The sequence below is a fragment of the Orbicella franksi genome, chromosome 5 (genome assembly GCF_964199315.1).
Source record: "Orbicella franksi chromosome 5, jaOrbFran1.1, whole genome shotgun sequence".
NCBI lineage: Eukaryota > Metazoa > Cnidaria > Anthozoa > Scleractinia > Merulinidae > Orbicella > Orbicella franksi.
In genome coordinates, this window is record NC_138149.1 from 13,858,625 (window position 1) to 13,880,048 (window position 21,424).

The 21,424-nt window shown below is 40.3% G+C and overlaps 1 protein-coding gene and 1 pseudogene across 4 annotated transcripts; both read right to left on the minus strand.

Annotated features, from left to right (window-relative positions):
- Nucleotides 1-206: 206 nt before the first annotated feature.
- Nucleotides 207-2,199, minus strand: LOC145487781 (uncharacterized; annotated as a pseudogene).
- LOC145486277 (uncharacterized) lies at nucleotides 2,198-21,004 on the minus strand. 4 transcript variants are annotated; one of them, XR_014049261.1, is made up of 3 exons: nucleotides 18,960-21,004; nucleotides 15,253-16,350; nucleotides 12,211-12,701 (listed from the first exon to the last, which is right to left on the minus strand). XR_014049261.1 is itself a non-coding variant. In XM_081464917.1 (2 exons), exons 1-2 carry the CDS (start codon nucleotides 20,598-20,600, stop codon nucleotides 2,512-2,514), a joined length of 1,827 nt encoding a protein of 608 aa, XP_081321043.1. In that variant the 5' UTR covers nucleotides 20,601-21,004; the 3' UTR covers nucleotides 2,198-2,511. The 4 variants fall into 4 exon arrangements, 3 of the variants coding, with proteins under 3 accessions (XP_081321043.1, XP_081321045.1, XP_081321044.1); XM_081464917.1 differs by lacking the exons at nucleotides 12,211-12,701; nucleotides 15,253-16,350 and adding an exon at nucleotides 2,198-2,697; XM_081464919.1 differs by lacking the exon at nucleotides 12,211-12,701 and having other exon boundaries at nucleotides 13,323-15,792.
- Between the last annotated feature and the right edge of the window lie 420 nt (nucleotides 21,005-21,424).

Consider the following 21,424-nt stretch of genomic DNA (forward strand, 5'->3'; position numbering starts at 1 on the left):
AGATTCTCCCATACAAACCTCCTGCTCGGTTAATAAGAGCTAAGTACAGAAATATTTTGTGAAAGAGCACGTAATCGGACACTGCGAGCTCTTACATGGTCCAATTACAAGCATCATAACACCATTAAAATATTAGTTGGTATTACCCTAAGTGGTGCCATTTCTTTTGTCTCAAAGGCTTTGGGGGGTGGGGGGGGGGGGGCGGGGTAGAGCGTCAGATAAACAAATAACTCAACAATCAGGATTCTTGAATCCGCTAGAATATGGAGACCTTGTTCTTGCAGATAGAGGGTTTTAATAGAGGAGAAGTTGGCCTCAAGGGGTGCTAGGCTTGCAATCCCAAGCTTCACGAAAGGCAAGAAACAGCTAAGCATGAGACAAGTGGAAATGTCTCGTAGACTTGCCAGAGTTAGGATTCATTTTGAGAGAATGATGGAGAGAATAAAGAACTTCAAACGTTAACTACTAGCAGGAATCTTACCTCTCTCTGGTACCTCATGCAGATCATATTATGATAACAGCGGCAATAAGCAATTTACAGCCAAAATTAGTTAAGTAGTCATCAGTGCATTCAATGACTTTGTCAAAAAGATGGTCTCTGTGATGAAAAAGACAGGCTTGGTTCCTCCATTGTACAAGGTATGAGAGAATGTAAAAGTAAATTTTTTAAATGTCAAAATCTTACCAAAAGGTCCTAAACTACCCACCACCTTACGGGAAGGATAAAAAATTACCACATTTGAAATTAACTCTAGGTTCCAAAGCTTTTCTATAGTAATCTGAACAGTTATAATAAGGCGGCCCTCTACAGTAAGCCCTCCCTAATTAACCCTCACAGGAGGTAAGGAAAGTGGCACCCACCCCTCCCCTGTTTCCGTCAACATCTGAACCAGACTGTCTTCTAACTTTTCTGGGTTTGTTTTGCATCACTTTTCTACCTTTAAGTAATATTATTGTGTTCAAGAAAAGTTAACTTATTAACAGAAGGCATTACTTATTGCTAAATTATCAGTCACCAGATTCCATGACAGCCTCTGTTGATGGATTGTTGTTGTTACTCTTCAAGATTGTTTGTTGTTAACATTTGTTATTTGTTGTATTTGCATTGAGAAAATGTCGATAAAGTGAAGCATTTGGTCTAACAGTTTTAAACAGATTATAAACTGTAAATGCTTTGAAGACATGGTGCTATGTTAATTTTAAAAGTTCTCCCCTGAATTTAAAATTTCTTGAAGGTTCTTAAGTACGTAATAATTATGCATTACCCTATAAGCCTTGCAGTCATCATGCAAGTCATTGACACTTGTCTCACACATATCCCTTACGTACATCTGGTAACTACTTCTTTCATTCTGGATTAACATTGTCACAAGAAATTTAATGCTGATCACTCCAGTCAGGTTCAAAAGTTCTATACTAGGCATAATGTCATTTTTGAATGACCCTGTAGGCATCGAAATGTTCCAAAATTTGCAGTGAACTTATTCATCACTTTTGCACTCTGGACAATACCATTCAGCTCTGGGTTTTCTACGAACACCAACACATGAAAAGTGGAACCAACCAATGTCACATGACACATTGTCGCATTCAATCATTTTCCCAAATTCTGGCTCATTGCAAATACAAAATAGAGGTTGAGCACTGCCTTCCTCATCTATTTCACATTCATTATCAATTCCGTTCAAACTCCTTGTTAATATCTTTGGCAAGAGATAGCTATGGAAAAAAGATTCACATTTTCCTAGGAGTTGTTCTCCATAGTCCTTATCATACTTGATGTGTTCCACAATATGGATGCACTTGTTTGTGCACACACACAAGTCACCAACTTCAACACCGAACAGGTGGTTAACGTGTATCTTCCAGCTGCAACTGGGTGTAGTATTGATGAGTTGTCTTGAGATTTCCATCCCTGTCTAAGCAGAACTTAGAGTCAATCCTTGCTGCCTCCATGGGATCAACATCCTTGTATTTGTATGGATACAAAATTTCTAGAACTCTTGGCTTGCAGCAATTACATGTTGCTACGCCATCAGCGGATGCTCCAATGTATGGCCTGTTCTCATCAATTAGAAAACCTGAGTGTCTGCATGCAAAACCCGCATGTTCCTCTGATTTAATCGTGACATAGAGATCCCTTGCTTTGTCTTCATTGTCAGTTCCCCATTTTACTGGCTTTACTTTGCTTAGATCCTTAAGTCATATCCCATAATTTTTCTCAACATATTTTCTGGAGGGGTGGTTGCTTTCCTTCTGAACAATTCATGAGCTATGCTGCCAGTTATCCTTCCTCTTCGATGTTCAAACCAGAGAGGGCAAATGGCCTGGTCCCTGGTCAGCTTTTCTAGTTCTACAATTTGATCTTGTGTTATTCTGGAGAGTGTTAACAGTATTTCCTTGCTCTTGACTTGAAGCTCTTCCTCTGAAAGAGATGAATACTTCTCTTGATGCAGTGACGTCATTGGCTCTGGAATATAATTTACCTCATTCTCATCCTCTGATGCACTACTATCTTCTGGGTCCAGTTTCGGAATCAGTGTAAAAAAATGCAGTTCTGGGACAAGCTGTCTGAAGGCTTTTCAACTCATTAATGTCAGGATGAGCTGTATTAGGCTGATATGAGACTGACTGCACTTCCCTGTGACGATTTTGTTTCAACAACTTCTTGAACTGAGCAACAGCTTTGGGATTTAGCTGATAAGACCCCCCCAAAAAAACAGGAAAGGTGAAACTGTTACTCCATCATTTCATAAAATTTAATATTTAGCTCACTGTTTATTCCAGTCAAGAAAAATATGCATACCCTTCTTTGACTAGTAGTGTGCTGCACATCATAGTTGATGTGAATTTACATCTTCTCCATTAATTTATTTTTTACAAATTATCTTCCGGACTTCTGTGAAATATCATTACTGGAAAACTGCAAATGGGGTGGGAGTCTCGGGCATTGGAAATCTGGGTACAAGGGCAGTGAGCTCTAACTATCTTGCCATCTATTGGGGTCAGTGGTTTTTTCTTCAACAGTCACTGACCATTCACTAATTTAATAATTGGTTCATGGAGTCTCTATTTTTCTTTTTTCTTCTTCCTTTCTTTTGTGTTTTTGAAAGCACAACTTTTCATCCCAAAACCTCTTGGCATTTCTTTCTAGTACATGTCACCATTTCCTAGCCGAGAATTTACCATACAAATTGCAACAATAACAATCATGATAAATGATCGTAATATTTAATGGAGATGATAAACTATTGGATACCTTCTCTCTGAATGTGCGATTCCACTGAAAAGCCACGCTACTGCAGGATGATTTTGTTAGGCGCAGTTTCACTGATGCTTCCACTTTAAAAAGCACTGCAGCCACGTGGCTGCACACTTCCCCTAATCTGTAGAGTGAGAAAGAAAGAAGCTACCATTTTTGGACCTCCGGAGGAGTGGTAAAGGCGCATCTGTCAATATGAAATAACTTACCCAGCCATGCAGGTGCAATGTGCACAATGAACAGTGGCTTCCTTCTTTCGAAGACAAACCCATGCCTCGTGTACATGTGGTTTATCGTTTGAACGCTGAGGTGGAATAACTTTTCCTTTAATGAAACAGAACGGTACATCTTCATCAATAGTGTGAAACCGGAGAAGTTTCACATGGCCGCTTAGAAAAAATTCATACGCTTCTAGCGACTTGTACGCCTTCAAAGACTACCTCGTGTAGATGCCTGTGTAGCTTACAGTTCTTGTTGATGCTACGTCTAGAGATTTCGAACTCACGCCCTGTTGAAGAGACTCGAGGAGCCCGTTGAGAATTGAAAGACAGAGCGAGCGAGGTTCGACTAGAAAAATAAGTAAAAATACATGTGAAGAAGAGCCGAGCGATATGAAAAATACAGGACTGAATATAAAGACTTACAAATGTTTCCTGATTGTAGCGATGACGATGAAGCTAGGTGGAGTATAGATTCCGCAACAATATTAACTTGAAGCTAGAGAAAACGTTGAAAAGATTGGCGCGCTAGGAAACCATAGCGTTTAAATAGTCCTAATATGCATACATAAATGGCAAGCTAAAATAAAAATTCGCACGTGGAATCCTACAGCCTGGTGTGTCTATTAAATATGTGTATATCACCGAACGTCAGATCAGGCCAGGAAAGGGGATCATTGTCCCGTTCTTTCAATGCGTAAGGATCTGGAAGCATTATTTCTTCATTGCTGGCTTCATGGACTGGCCCCTGATTACATTAGAGACCTACTTCGATTTAACATTTCTGGTCGCACACTAAGATCTTCAAACAACAGGTTGCTTGATGAGCCTCGAGCAAATCTTAACACGTACGGTGAAGGGGCTTTTTCCGTGGCGGCACCAAGGTTCTGGAACAAACTACCCTTCCAGATCAGACTTTCATCATCAGAAGCAGTTTTTAAGGCTAATCTTAAGACTTATCTTTTTAAGCGTGCATTTGATTTGTAGTTTTTACTTTTTATTTGTAGCCTAATTGTATTATATAGTGTATTTAATTCTTAGGATTTTAACTTTTAGGATCTAGGTTTTTTAAAGGATTAGGATTTTAATTTTTGGATTTTAAACTTAGGATTTTAATTTTAAAGTATTGTAAAGCGCCATGGACAATTAGTGGAAAATGGCGCTATATAAATGTATATTTATTTATTTATTTATTTATTTATTTGTTTGTTTGTTTATTTATTTATTTATTTATTGCTGCGTCCTTTGTAGGTTGGGTTAGCTTCGTAGCGTGACTTTGCAACGGGGTCAAGGGCTGTAAAATATTCAGAGAGCCCTTTGACCTCAGAAGACGCCATATCTTTTGCCAACCGCGCATTGCGCATGTGCTAAATATGACGTAATGTTATTGTTATAAGAATATCGAAACAAAGAGTGTTTTCCATTATGCTAAAGATTCCGGAAATTTCGGTCAGCGGTCCGCGCGCACCTATGATATGGGACAATTTTGCTATTTTTAGAACAAATTGCGCCATCTTGACGTCTTATATCCGCGTGGATCCACGCACATGACAGGGGCTCTCGCGTGGACGTTGTCACGTTGCGTGATCAAATGGTGAGAGTTGAGAGATTATCTTGCGTATTTTTCATAGCGATGGCAGGGAATAAGGCAGGGAATACGAACCAGGTCGCTTACATCTAGTTTTATGCTCTGAGCTAACTGAAAAGGTGGGTTTTTCAGGGTCGAAAACAAGACTTCAATCTCGCGCTGGGAATGAATAGTAAGATCTGCTCGCGCTAGTTGTAAGCTTACGCGTATGTTTTTGCGTTTGTTCTGACTTAAGAATGTAGCAAGAAAACTCTCTCCTCTGGTATCGAGTTAATTTGTGAGTTTCTCAGACGATGGTTAATCATAACCAAAACCTGTTTTGATGGTTTCTTATTGTTTCCGCTTGTTTGGTGAGTTTGCAAAAGTTTTTGAAAGGAAAGTCTCAGTGACGCGTAGAATCAGCTCATTTGCATAGTGCAGCCCGTGCACTTTCAAATCCGAGTCGGTGTTTTCAATTGTCAACAAATCTTGACAAAGATTTCTTTCGTTATCTTTTGTACTGAGATGCTGTAACAAATTTCACGAACGCAAAAAAGGCTACTAACACCATGTGTGTTTCTTCAACATAAGCATAGTGAAGTTTTACACTGCGAAAATGAAAATAGACAAGGAGTTTTGATAACTCAATCAACAAAATCGAAATCGTTATTCGAAGTTGATTAAAGAAAGCGTCATCGTAACTTTGCTGATTATTTCTGCTTTATTCACATATTTTCAGTCTAGCTTTCAATGTGTTCTCGAACATATATCAATCTTAAACATATTTGAAAACTATAGAGTTATTGTTTGAGTTCGATGTACGCTTCCACACGAAAGTGCGGCGGAAGTACAATTTGTCATGTTTACTGACCGTACAAAACACGCATCGGCGGGCGCTCTCATTCATCGACAACAGATAATTTACTGGGTTTTTACACGAATAAAACTGAGCAGTATCTACGGACGTAAAGTTATTGGGCCTTGATGGAACATCAAGCGTTGCTTACAATTCAGGCGAAACTCCAACTAGCAATTATTTTGTTTTACTTTTCGGTCGCGATAGACTGGCGAATTCCTCGCAAGCGTGTGGCAAGAGGAGCTAGGAAACTATGAAGTCTTGAAGCTCTGCTATATCTAAATGTTTCCAGCTAGTTTTTTGCTGTGTAATGGAAAAGCTGTTAATCTTCAACATATGTGAAATTTAAAGTGGAGTAATGTACAGCTCATGTAAAAGCGATATATATAAGCGATATATATAAGCTTAAAGGGGAACATACCTAAATTCGACACTGTCTTACTTCACTCAAACTGGAGCAGCTTACGACGAAAATACTTAAGCAAAATTCCAACAGACGTAAACGCGTTGAGTTGTGGGCCAAAAACATGAAAAATTGCGGGAATTTCGGATGCCATTTCCCCCGTGCGACATCCACAAAAATCCTCGCAGCATGTACGCGCGTGTGTCGCAGGCGATGGCGCAATTTGTTCTGAAAATAGAATTATTGCCCCATATCATGGGGACAACCCCAATACTAGAAATGGCGCGCGCTTACGGTCTCCGTCCCCGATTATGGCTCCTGTCCTGACACAGTTTAGAACGGCCATATTTATTCTTCTATAAAAGAGGAGGAAGTATTCATATATTGGGCTTACTTCGACAATTTCTGTGGGTTAGGCTGAGGATTTTAGTTACAAACGAGATGAACCTTGAGGTTTGAAACAGTTCGTGAGTTAGTAGTATGCAAATGCAGCGAGATATTTTTATTTTTAGTTACACAGGTAACTTAAGAATGGCTGACTGTTAGGATCGAGAAACGCCGGTCAACGTCCCATTTGACAAATCGCTCATATTTTGCCCAAAGATACCCTTAGGTGACCTAATTCTAAAAATCATATTTAAAGGTTCCAGCGAATTTTTATTTTTCAGAAATTCGCGAAAATTTGAAAGCGCGGTCAAAGTGCGGTTTTTCATGTAATAAAATGACCGAAATAAGGTGCGAGGACGAAGCGCTGCTTAAGCCTTAAAATAAACTCAATTGACTTCAAACTTCACACAAATGTGGAACAACCACTCTAATTTATTTCTCGCTTTAAACCAATCTCAGATATGTTGATATAGTGGTTTTCCGAACCATTTTAAAAACAGCTATGAAGCGTGTGAAAAATAACGGTAAAATATAGGTCATGTTTAACAGCATAAAAATGCATCTGGTACCTCACTTTCCGATTATTTTACTTTACAGCCTTAAAATATCATTATTAAAGATATACCATGCCAAGTTTCATGCTCGAACTCGCAGTATTTCCCTTTGTGAAAAACGAAAATCTATGTCAATGTGTTGGGCGCAAATAACACAATAATCATGCACGAACAAGAGACAAATCAATTTCAATGGCGAAAGTTAAAGGCTGTCATTAATTAGAATCCCGTCAATTCACTGCTATCAGTAGAAACATAATGTCCACTGCATAAAAACTTTTTTTAGACGTTTTCGAGCCATTGCGCGTTAACTTTGTTTAATTTTGTGTCCGCCGTCATGTCTAGTTTGTCATCGCGTGTATTTCCTTAATGTAAACAACACGTGAATGGTTGTCATAACAAACGCAAGAGGTTTCCTGGAACCTTAATGTTTTCGATTCACCAAAACGCTTTAAGGACGTTAAGACACAATAATGGGTCAACTTAGAATGCTGTTTAGCATCAAGGACGTTAAAGGACTGTAAATTAATCGAGTTGAAATATCTTGAAGCAAATCAAAATCGCGCCCTTATTCTAATTTGGTAAACAGCCGATCTCCGTTCAAGTTCAAGAAGTCGAGAGGTTAATCCGGCAATGTATTACCGGTACAACAACAAAATCAAACCGAGATCATCAAAAGTGTAAGTTTAAAAGTGTAAGTTTAAAAGTGTAGTGGCAAGTTCCAAATAAATTTCGCCTATATAAATTGGAAACAAGATGTGAAACGGTCTGGCCCGAAACAAATAAACAAAATATTAATACGACTTATTTAACCCGACAATGTTGCAGAAAACATACCTGAAAGCCGTCGATTCCCCTCAATACCACTACGCATTGCCTTAAAGAGCCCAAGCTTTCTGCTGTAAGAATCAGGGGCCTCATGAATCTGTATTTATTATATCGGCAACCATGCTGCGTGGCTGATATTCGAGACTCAGTAGAAGTTGTCACGCAACCGTACGAGCAGCCCAGTCACGCTTTCACTGCTCTTGCTCAAATTTCCAACATTTCGCAATTTACATGAACCGACTACAAGTTTAAAGTAGTGACAGCACATTGAAATGCGCTTTTTAAAGCTGTCCTATCGAGGAACAATTATTTCTTATTTCTGAATGGCTCTTAGTTGTAGCTACAGTCGGGGAGGGGGGGGGGGGGAGAGGGTATTCCCGGAAATTTCGGATATCTGTATGCCGTGGAAGATTAAGTGGTCTCCAGCTCTTAACGCCAACACTGAAACACTAGATGATTCTCCAAGTATCACAGGGATCACTAAGCTAAATAATTTTGAGTGTAGCTCCACTGAGTCAATTACCTGTTGGCGCGCATATTGCATTGACCGTGGACAGGTGGAAAAACAGTTAAACCGGAAAAGCCTATTGCTGTATTGCACATTGTAATTTAGCGTTGTCCAACACGCAGTCGGTCTGGTTGTAATGTTAATCGTATTTGAGAGAATCTCAAGTTTTCTTTCGACACACACTGGGGTGACATACTACTAGATGGGCGTGGCCGGGAGCCACGAGTCAAGTCAGACAATTTGCCATGCTTAACCGAGAAGAGTGATAGTGAGCCACTAGTGGAAGGACTGCAGATTGTCCTTACGCTTTACCCTAATAGGCCTCTGTGTTATTCTAATGAACTGATGCTGAGCTCACTCCAGGGGGCTGTGAGATGAGAGACCCTGGGAACAAGGTTGAGACGATTCGGCCGTTAGTTTTTCCTCTAAACTGTCTTCCTCCTCTACTCCCTCCCCTTCTCTACAAAAATTTAACGATCCTTCCCCCTCCCCTCCCCCCCGCATGAGGTGTTTGCTAAATACCGAAGAAGCCAAAGACCGACAGTTCCTAAGAATACTTCCGCCAAGTGCAGTTGTTAGTAAGAAGCGCCTAGTATGGAGCTTTTCCACGCACGAGTGGGAGAGGTATATCTAGTCCCATGTCTTCGCACCCGCACGGTAGCATACACAGTTTCAGGTTCTTTAGGTCACCCTCCATCGCCAAGGCACAGGAGTCTTGCTGGTCGTGTACCAAAGGATGCTGGAGCTGGAGTATTTCTACAACGTCCTTTGCCTGACTAAAATTTCTCCCCTCTTCAGATGCCTGAACATGCATCTCATCAGGATCACTTTGGCGCATTGCGGCACTTAGGTGAGAGAAAAACTAGCACCTGAAAAAGAACGAATATTATAAGGATCCCGGGCACTGCGCATTCCCGCGCCACCAGTTCAGCGGCAAGCCTTCGGCCTGTCGTTTGACCAATGCGGAATTTTGCCATAAGATACGATTGCTGCTTGTTTCTGACTGCCCTGAGAGCCCAAACCTTTTTTAAAGCAACAAGGGCTTCCTGGTGACCTATTGTGGTTTGGAGTTAAGCGCCAACGCCTGCTCCCAGCAGGGTTTGCAGCACATTTTGGCTAAGTCCATAAGGGAATAGCTCTCCAGGGACTGAGTACATTTCTCCAGCGACAAGTGCCTCTCTAAAGTAGACAGCCTATAAAAGACACGAATGCAGCGGCCTTGAAGACACTAACACACCCCTACCGTGCATGGTTACTATCCATGGAAACCTCAGCAGACGCTTACTCGGTCACACCCGTTGATAATGGCACTGATGTTAAGGTCGCAGTCAGTCTTCTCTCCCCCCCCCCCCCCTCCCCGACTGTAGCTACAACTAAGAGCCATTCAGAAATAAGAAATAATTGTTCCTCGATAGGACAGCTTTAAAAAGCGCATTTCAATGTGCTGTCACTACTTTAAACTTGTAGTCGGTTCATGTAAATTGCGAAATGTTGGAAATTTGCGCAAGAGCAGTGAAAGCGTGACTGGGCTGCTCGTACGGTTGCGTGACAACTTTTACTGAGTCTCGAATATCAGCCACGCAGCATGGTTGCCGATATAATAAATACAGATTCATGAGGCCCCTGATTCTTACAGCAGAAAGCTTGGGCTCTTTAAGGCAATGCGTAGTGGTATTGAGGGGAATCGACGGCTTTCAGGTATGTTTTCTGCAACATTGTCGGGTTAAATAAGTCGTATTAATATTTTGTTTATTTGTTTCGGGCCAGACCGTTTCACATCTTGTTTCCAATTTATATAGGCGAAATTTATTTGGAACTTGCCACTACACTTTTAAACTTAGGCCCAGTTCAGACGCCAAACTTTTCATGAGCCGAACCAAATACATTGAATTAAGTACAAGAAAAGTTCGGCGTCTGAATCAGTTAAGAACGGCTATTTGAATTTGGAACGGCCCAGCCGTTCTTCCCGCCTAGCTCAGCCGGGAATTTCGGCTTTGAAACGGCTTTGATTCAGACGTCGAACTTTTCATGAGCCGAGCCTAATGTATAAATTATTATAACGTATTTTACAAGCAGTTTTTACTTTGCCTGAAAATCGCTGACATTTCGATGTGTTTTGGTTTAAACTAAATAAAGTTCGGCGAATTAAGTTCGACGTCTGAATCAACGGGTGTACTTTTGATAATTTGGGTGGGTCCAAATTCGAATTAAGTTCGGCTCATGAAAAGTTCGGCGTCTGAACTGGGCCTTACACTTTTAAACTTACACTTTTGATGATCTCGGTTTGATTTTGTTGTTGTACCGGTAATACATTGCCGGGTTAACCTCTCGACTTCTTGAACTTGAACGGAGATCGGCTGTTTACCAAATTAGAATAAGGGCGCGATTTTGATTTGCTTCAAGATATTTCAACTCGATTAATTAATTTGCAGTCCTTTGACGTCCTTGATGCTAAACAGCATTCCAAGTTGACCCATTATTGTGTCTTAACGTACTTAAAGCGTTTTGGTGAATCGAAAACATTAAGGTTCCAGGAAACCTCTTGCGTTTGTTATGACAACCATTCACGTGTTGTTTACATTAAGGAAATACACGCGATGACAAACTAGACATGACGGCGGACACAAAATTAAACAAAGTTAACGCGCAATGGCTCGAAAACGTCTAAAAAAAGTTTTTATGCAGTGGACATTATGTTTCTACTGATAGCAGTGAATTGACGGGATTCTAATTAATGACAGCCTTTAACTTTCGCCATTGAAATTGATTTGTCTCTTGTTCTTGTTGTGTTATTTTCGCTCAACACATTGACATAGATTTTCGTTTTTCACAAAGGGAAATACTGCGAGTTCGAGCATGAAACTTGGCATGGTATATCTTTAATAATGATATTTTAAGGCTGTAAAGTAAAATAATCGGAAAGTGAGGTACCAGATGCATTTTTATGCTGTTAAACATGACCTATATTTTACCGTTATTTTTCACACGTTTCATAGCTGTTTTTAAAATGGTTCGGAAAACCACTATATCAACATATCTGAGATTAGTTTAAAGCGAAGAATAAATTAGAGTGGTTGTTCCACATTTGTGTGAAGTTTGAAGTCAATTGAGTTTATTTTAAGGCTTAAGCAGCGCTTCGTCCTCGCACCTTATTTCGGTCATTTTATTACACGAAAAACCGCACTTTGACCGCGCTTTCAAATTTTCGCGAATTTCTGAAAAATAAAAATTCGCTGGAACCTTTAAATATGATTTTTAGAATTAGGTCACCTAAGGGTATCTTTGGGCAAAATATGAGCGATTTGTCAAACGGGACGTTGACCGGCGTTTCTCGATCCTAACAGTCAGCCATTCTTAATACTTTTGTTTTTCACAAGGAGTACATTCAATTAGAGGTCACGAATCGTCGCTTCTAGTTCTTAGGACATGTTTTAGAGGAGACGAGACTATTAAGATTTGGAACAGCTCTAACGTTTACAATAGTAAGTGCAGGTGACGATTGTTTTATTCTTGTTGCATACAAATATAACGAGATATTTTTATTTTTTAGTTACAAAGGGTAACTTGACACTCGTGTTTTTCACAAGCGAGTAAATTCAATTAGAGCTGACGAATCGTCACCACTCTTTTTCAAGAGATGTTTGCTATCTTCAGTTACAAATAGTAACTTAACACCTATATGGGAGTAAATTGAATTAGAGCTGACAAGTTATCGGCTATTGTTCCCAGGATATTAAATGTGATTGGTGAGTGAGGGAGTTATGCATGTGCACGTGTCACACCAATCACAGTGTGGGTTTTATCAAAGAATGCATCAAAGAAAAAAATATGATGGTATCTACATTAATCTGGAGACGTGTCAGATTACTGTAGTTTGTTCAGTCAAACGTTTTATGGCTTACTATTTAGCTATCTTACCATTACCGATGTAACATCGTATGCACATAATAAATTCCCAGTTTCTTTCTTGCTGTACATAGCAACCAAAAAAACTTGTCAAATTAACCAAATCATTACTGTAAACAGCTCCATGAATGCTCCTATCTCCAAGACTTCACAAAAAAAAAAAAAATAACTCTTGCAAACCTTGTGCAAGAGTCGGTACAAAACATGGACCCCTCAATCTGGACCCCCTACTGGACCCCCTTTTGGACCCCACCTGGACCCCTTCTGGACCCCCATTTGGACCCCCTGGACCCCCATCTTAACCCCTTCTGGACCCCCATCTGGACCCCCATCTGGACCCCTTCTGGACCCCCATTTGGACCCCCTCTGGACCCCCTATTTTCTCTTCTGGAAAATACGGGCTTTATTTAATCAGTGGGCAGAATGTGAAGAAATAATGAATTCACGCAGCGTTGTGAACCGCAGTTGACTAAGTTTATTTTTTAGAAACCTGGTTAAAATTTTCAAATAACTTAAATCGGTTAAAGGTTGGTTATGACGAAACAACAGGGTTATATTTTATGAGTGGCCACATTGAAATAGATTATGAAGTTGGTAACCTCACTTGACGTGATGACGTGGATAAACCAACAAAACGACAGACTTTGAGAACTACAGTCTTTCATTTTCTTGATTCTTTTTCTTTGTTTTCGTGTCCTTCAGTTTCTTTACATTCACAGCTAAGCCAGTCTCTCTTCCCTCTCATGCGCACTATACATTAACCTGCGAACAGGCTCCGGGTGAGCCCGAACGAAGCGAGGGAGCCTGTAGACATTCTATTGATGTCGCCGTTCTATGATACCAGCTCCCGGCATCATGATATGATTGGTTAAATCGCTGACTGTTTACATCTTTGAGATGAATATTTGACAGATCTTTGTAAAATTATACGACTCCAACGGTTCGTTACAATAGTACATTTGCCGTTCTCTTTTAAGTTTCGGTCTCTCGACCCCTCGTTATTTCACAAGTGATTCTGAAGGGTACTTTATGCTCTGTTACGAGGAGGAATTTTAAGTAGAAGCTAGTGGAGTGGAGCCGTTTGGGGGTGCTATAGCAATTTTTTTAGAGGTCAAAGGCATGGTCTCCGGACTTTCCGCTGTTATCTGCTCGTCGCTTCGCAGAGTTTGACACCTCTATCATGTGCTTATAATTTCTTTAGGCTCATTTCAGTATTGCAAAATATGTTTTAAGCTCTCTACGTATTGGCTCTGGAGGGACAAAGTGTTTGAAATATTCCGTGAACATGTTGCTTACTTGCACTCTATATTATGATGCCCGGCCCGGCTATTTAATTAGCTCGATTAGAACTGTTTGCAAGTACCGAAAATGTAGCTTCTTGACAGGTCTAATTACCTCATTGACTGATTTGTTACAGGCTTATCACCAAGGGCGGATAGGCACATCAAAAACAAAGTCTACAGGCTCCCCTGTCCCCACCCCAATCACTTTGCTCTCCGAATTCTTCTGTTTCGCGTTCGCCGATATTTTTTCCGTCCTCGCCGGGAGCCTGTTCGCAGGCTAACTATACATGAATTTTCAAGGCAGTTCTTTCGAACATAGTGTTGATTTTGTGTGGACGTCAGAGTGCTCTCCACTGCCGTCGAATGAATGGTCCTTGAATTTGACTGGAATCCTACCATGCATGACTTTTATACCCGAAGGAACATCGAGTCCTTTCACTAAGAACTTTGCGTATTTTTTCATTTATGACAAAAAGAAACACTTGGTTTGGAGCATCTTTATCGAGCAGCATGAATTATGGCATCTAGAAACTGTGAAACGCTCTTGGTCCACAGCTGTTATGTTTCGAAAATGCACTTCACCTAAAATTGTTCACGAATTCATTCATTCGTCTGCATTTCTTGCCATTTTAATAAACTGCCGCTTCCCTTTGACGTACTCTTGTGTTCTTTTCGGAGGTCGATTAAAATTTCTCCTTCTAAGGTGAATGAGCGCTTCCTGTTCAGACCATGGTTCAAGTGTGAAGGTTCCTTGCAAACTTGGCTGATATGGGATACCCGACACCATTAGGAAAAAACTAGAAATCCGCTCCAGTAATACAACTGTTTCAAACTGTTGTTACCACTCGCCATGTTCAGTACAAGATTATGCACTTGTTTGTGCCACAGTGAACAACATCTCACACACAGACCGTGATAACTGCCGCGTTTCACGAAAAAGCCAATGCACGGCACTGATAAGAGACCACAAACCTACGTTGCACCACGCATAAAGGTAGTTTAAAATTAACATAACTCGTTAAAACATTTCTTGTTCTTCAATTAATTTCCATGGTAACAGTTAACCCGGTTTAAGTTCAATGAATTGCCAAAAATAGCGGCCACTCACGATTTTTCGGTAACCCGGTTAATCGTAATTGATTAATTAGGAATAACCCGGTCAACTCTCATAGTGCGGCCGCAGCCATTATATTATTCTAGACACAATGCTGCGTGAATTTATTAATTTCTTCACATCTTGCTCACTGATTAAATAGAATTTATCGTGTTATGTTCTAAGTTTAATTATCTAAATCAGAGCCCGTATTTTCTGGAAGAAAAAATAGGGGGTCCAGATGGGGGTCCAGAAGGGGGTCCTGAAGGGGGTCCAAAAGGGGTCCAGATGGGGTCCAGATGGGGTCCACAAGGGGGTTCAGTAGGGGTTCCAGATTGAGGGGTCCACGTTTTGTACCGACCCCATCTATTCTGAGATCCTGGACACCTGGATAATCAATATCACGGGATATCAGAAAGGCAAACACGGCAAGTGACTGGCTGATTGTTAATTTGTTTATGGTAAATGTAAGAATCATAAGAGTGTCTACAAAAGGTATTATTAAAAACAATTTAGGAAAGTACTTACAGTTTAGCAGTAGTTTAAAGTGCACCTAGCCCCAAGTTGCTTCATGCTGCTTAAAAAGTACAGGTCTAAACAAAACGAATTTCAATCGATCAAAGCTAGGTTTTTGGTTGAGCTCTCTATAATCATAACATTAGCCTTATATCCCTTGATTTCATAAACTAAATACTACCTATAAAAGCTCTCTTCTACAAAAGGGTCATATTTTACAACAGAGAGTCACTCAAAGAAAAACGCCACAAGATCAAAACAGCCCTTAAGTTTTCTTTACAACTTTTAGTTTACCTGTACCCCCACCTCACATCCAGCTCTCCACTCCTGATACGTAGCTTAAGTCCACAAAGACGTCTTTCCCGTCGACGCTTGAAGCATTGCAAATAGCTCTCAAAGCTTTTTAAATTGCTATAAAAGAAGCTTGTAATGATTGATGAAAGTTAAGAGTCTTCCTAATCAAAACATAACCCTGACTCCAGTGACGAAAAAACATTTTTTGCAACAAACTTTGGACGTTTAGTCCCTAAATATATTGGAAGGCTTAGGTTGTTTTCCATTGTCTTAAGCAAATAGTCAGAGGATTGACTAAGGTGCTATTGTGTTTGTTTCCTGGATATAGGTCATTAGCATCCCCCACCCCAGACTCCCTACACGCAGTCATGTAACAATTCAAACACGACTTCCAAAGGGCATAGCAAATCCAGGATTCAGCCAAATGCAATACCTTTTTCCCAGAAATGCTTCGATTGACACAAGTAGTTTCATCTAAGCAAATAGCCATTTTCGGGGTTAGGTGTACATTAAATTGCACAGTATTTAAAATAAATCATACTGGTGTAATTGTGTTATAACATAACTCTTCTTACATGTATGCATCAATCAATTTCAGTATTGGTACTTAAATTTTTGGAAAAAAATTGGCAAATTCTCCAGGTTAGGGGCAATTAAATAAGTAGATGCAATGCCCTAGGATAAGGGGAAGAGCAAGAAAGAAGGTAAATACCCTGCACCCAGGCTCATCTGGAAAATAACACTGCTCAAAACTTGCTAAATCATAGGTTCTGTTCACATGTGTGTTTATTCTTCCACTGGTCACAACATCGGGTAAAAACATTTTGATTTTTTTGTTTTATTATTTAGAAAATAGTACAAGGAAAGTACACACACTGATTGGTTTAACATTGTGTTTCTAAAACTCGATAGAAACAAGCTGTTGACGTAATGATAGTGCGAGCAAAGAAAATTTACTTTTTAGATGATCAAAATAGACAAGTTGTTTTCTTGTCAGGTAATTTACTATAAGAAATAGAAAAATGTTCTCCGTGTTTCTATTGGGGGAGGCTATTTTGTGAGCCTGCGAGCCCGAGCCTCGATCTACAAGCCGCGAGTTTCTTTTTGCGAGCCCCGAAAGATTCCCGCCAAAAAATCCACAAATGGGCATAATGCCCTAATAGGATATTTATTTCATGCGGGGTGCTTCCATTATGCCAATATCCGAGGAAAATGGAACAACATTTTTAGATCAAACCGGGCCAACTAAGAGGAATCGCACTCTTATCATTTTTTATTCCTTTTCCGAATTCCCTTCATAAGTGAAGAGAACTAGGGCAGTGAACCGATTTGTCAAAAATGGAACAGCAAATCTCGGTCGGACCGGTCCGACCAGAAAGTAGACCACGTCCAGAGGTGATCCCGAAAATTCCGGTCGGAAGAAACCGAAAGGGACCTTTACATTTGACTTCCAAACAAAATTTCAGGAATCTTTGGCATAATGGAAAACACCCACAGTCGTCATGTGTTGGTGCACTGTAGCACGGAAAGTGAGGCGATGGAGAGTTTTCCTCTCTTTTTTATTTCTACTAATTAAGCAGATATTATAGGACGCACATTTTTCCCATCTTGTTTTAGGTAACTGCAAGCGAGGTAAACGGAAGTGTTGTGACAGCGTGACTTTTCATAAGCTGACAGCTAGGATCACGAGATTCGTAACCATTGTAATCGGAGACACGAGTGATTTGCGAAAAAGATTTTTTCGAGAGAACACAGAAAATAGGCCACATTGTGACACTGGAAGAGAATGAAACAAGGATTTGTTGAGTACAAGTGAGTTGTGAGCGTGCGAGTTAACCCTTTGACGCCCAAGTGGCCATATACGGCCACTTAATGATCGTGCTCTTTGTACCACTTGTGACGTCATCAATTTAAATGTCATCAGATATTCTTGATAAGCAGATAGTAGTACTAGGCTAGGCCTTTCCGCACAATGGTCAGGTTTAGATATCGACGACATTCCGACGTCGCAAATCAAAAAACGACGTTATCAGTTTTGGTGCAAAAACGGTGGTAAAATGTCCAAATTTTGGCTTACGCGCATGCCCGGAATTGAAATTTTGCTCAATTTTGTGCCTAATCCTCGAAAAATCTCTCCTTTTATTAAAAAAAAAGCTTTCCTAGCAAAACTCAGGCTTATTTAGCGTCATGGCAGCTAAAAAACCTGACTAAACGGTTAAAAACGGTATTTTTTGGCTAATGTTTGGTATTCAAAGGGTTAAGGTGTACCCCACAAGTTTGCTACAGAGGTAAACTTTTGCTAATCTTGAATTAGTTTGAAAGGAGTTGTCAAGTGAATTTCTTCAGCGCAGTAAATCGTACTGACTTTAACTGGGCCGGGCAGATGGGTTTTATCCCCAAACTTTTGAATTGCTCGAAATAAGCAGTTGTCCAGTCCTTCGATTTTACAGGGGAACTATTTAAAAAATCACGATTAAGAGCCAAAAAAAAAGCAATAAATTCTGAATCTTTCGTGGCGATGCTTCTCGATATATCATCTTTATAATTACGTTAAATTCGCCTCACTTGAACATTTCCCTTTTTACATTTGGATGTTAGTCAATTTTACATAATCAACATTTTGATACGAAAATTTGCCAGGGAAACTCAAACTTTCACTCATATCTGAAACTATAAACTGACCTTCAAAATCCGTTTTGATACAGACGGAAAAATTACTTGCGCAGAATTTCATGGACGAAAGAAAATCGAAAAGAATGCATTGTAGCATTTACTGGGTAAAACATTTATTGCATTCTTGAAGTGTCTGAGAAGAGGATTAAGATAAAATTTTGAATGCCTAGGATTAAGACATGAGCAGGATGCCTGGCTACTGCCCAGGAGGGGGATAGGCACCGCTGTAATTGACTGATGCATTAAAAAAATCTATAAATTTACTTCAGTTTCAATTGCATGACAGAAAAACACCGGCGGTGATGTCTCTAAAGGAAATTAATTGCATTGCTGCTAAAATTTATTCAGAGTACTTTCCTTAACTAATGGTTATATTTTAACTCCAATTTAGGTAAACTACAAAATGGAGGGCCACTTATTTACATCTCATTGAATCACAAAAGTGCCTGTTGTATTATGCTTCTTTCGTTAAAAGGTTCTGACACATGTAAACGAGGTGGTCCAAAGTGGCCCTGCATTCTGTAGCTAATTTCCTTTCTTTATACACCAGAAAATGTTCAGCTACAGCCTCATAACATCGCATTACTTTTAATGTTTTATATAACAAGTACCTTGCATTTGCGATCGATATCTTCCAGAATCACAGCAATTCGTCCATTCATGGTCACTGTCATTCCACCAATGAAGCGAATTTGTTCTTCATGGATTTGAGTGCTGCGCACAAAGTCACAATCTTTGGTAAATATTTCCACATGCAGGCGACCAGGGTCGTCTGGCACTCCTTCCATACCAGCGATGACGACATGTTCACTCCGGTGAAATGCAATTCGAGACCAATAACGTCCTTGGAGTTTAAACTGCTTCAAATGGACGCCGTCTTCACTGAATATGTCAACACAAGGAGGAAACGACTCCACTACCATAACAGGGCCATTATTAGCAGCAGTGATATCACTCGCATACTTCAATGTTCCTTCTCCAAACGAACGAACAAACAATCCATCAGAATCATACACAGCTACACTAGACCTTCTCAGTACCAGTATTTGACCTTTGGTGACTGTCAGTCTGCTGTGCCAGGATCTGTCCCAGTCCTCTCTCCTCACAGGAAACTTGTGATACAGGCCAGCGGTGTTGCTAAATTCATAAACAACCAATCCCTTAGATCCAGTCTCCTTCTCGTATCTGACCAGTACATAGATGTTGTCCTGGTTGTCTGTGGCTACATCAAGAATATAAAACTCTGTTTCAAAGTCATCATTAGGGACGCTGAAATGTTGTATGAACTGACCACTAGGATCAAACATCTTTACGTCGTTTTCATACTCTCCAACAATGAATTGGCCCCTGGAATTTGTAGCGATTCCAGTCGGGTTCTTTAGCTTGTGCTCCTCTTCACCTTCCTGACCAAATGACCATGGTGTAACTAAACAGTGTTTCATACCCTGTATACACAGAACTTTAGCTACTCGTCCGTCACGCAATGGATCCACTTTGTCTTCTCCGATATCAACAGCAGGCCAGATCCAGAAAGATACGTCTTTCCCGACTGTTTGCGTGACATCGTAGATGAAACGATTCACGTGACAGACACTGGAAATGATCTTCCTGCGTTCATCTTTACCAACCAAACTCATTGCTGCCTTAAGGCCTTTCTTGAGCTGAGCATCAAAATTTTTCTGAACTGCTGACAAAGAGTTCAGTTCTTTAAGGCACACTCTACATGGTGCTAATGCATGCTCGGGATTGTCTACTGTCTCCAGTATTGTCGCCATAACTCGATATTGCATCGCTAGAATTCGGTCGGACGTTCCTAGAGCTTCATTTTTAAAGGCCTCTGTTGCTTTTCTGCGAGAATCTTTGAATCTCTTCTTTGCCTTGGAAAGCGCCTCCACGGCTAATTTTTCCAGGTCAGTAAGCTCCAACGTTGCCATTCGTACGGCGAGAGAAAATGCTTCATCACAAGCTGCTTGTGTTGTTGCCGCGCTGTGCTCGCTTCTGGACCTCGCTTTGAAAAAAAAATCATACAACAACTCGATTCCTTCCTCAAAGAAGCTGATACTTGCTCCCAAATCTTTCCTTGATAATCCATCCAACTTGGACTTGATATCGTCGATTTCACGGACGATCAATGCACGAAATTTTTGATCTGTTACATCGCCATCTCTCAGCTTCTCCGCTGCCTTATCTCTGCCTTTATCCACCAGCCAGCCAATAGTGACTTTAAAAACAGCTCTCGCAATCGAAGACATGTTTAAAGTTTGAAGTAAAGATCTCGGAAACTGTTGCGTGTTTAGTAAAAATGATCTTGTTATGACGTAGCGTCGCAACTATCAGAAACATGGTTTAAAAATATCCGGGTCAGCATCGGTGTCGTAAAATAAAATGTCTACTGGACTCGATAGAGACTGGACTTCCCATAATGTGGAGTAAAGAGCTCATGGCTTGTTTGTTTGTTTGTTTAAAAAATCATAATATTTATCGAACGTCACAGTCTAGTAGAAGCCAGTTAAGACAAGTTAGAATAGAAATTGCAAACATTTTTATTCCATTTTAACTCTATTGCATGGCATTGGCTTCTTTTAATTTTTAACGATATAACGAATGTTTTATTGTACGTCTCTTTTTGTTCTTTTATTAGAAAGCTATGCGTTGGGTAGCCTCACACCACAATCATTATATTTATAGAACCGAAAGATTATTTCATTGCATTCTGGTACAAAACTTCCCGCTCTTAACAATTAGGGCCTGTTTACAAGGAGAGAGGGTTACCCGGGTATGCGGGTTACCCTAGCAAGCAGGTTACCCTAGCAAGCACTCACACATTTTTTCTTTTTTTTTTTTCCGTTATGTTTACAAGGCAGCTAGGGTTACCCGGGTATGCGGGTTTAACTTTTTCGCTTGGAAACACTCCAGGTAGAGTTAACCCGCCTACCCGGGTTAACACTCAACTTGTTTCCAGACCCCGCGCATTAAGTTGTCCTGGGTTGTGGGGTTATCCTGCCTGTGAAATTTTGCTTGTAAACCCGGGCTATCTTTTGCCCTCCAGCTAGGGTTAACCCGCTTGCTAGGGTAA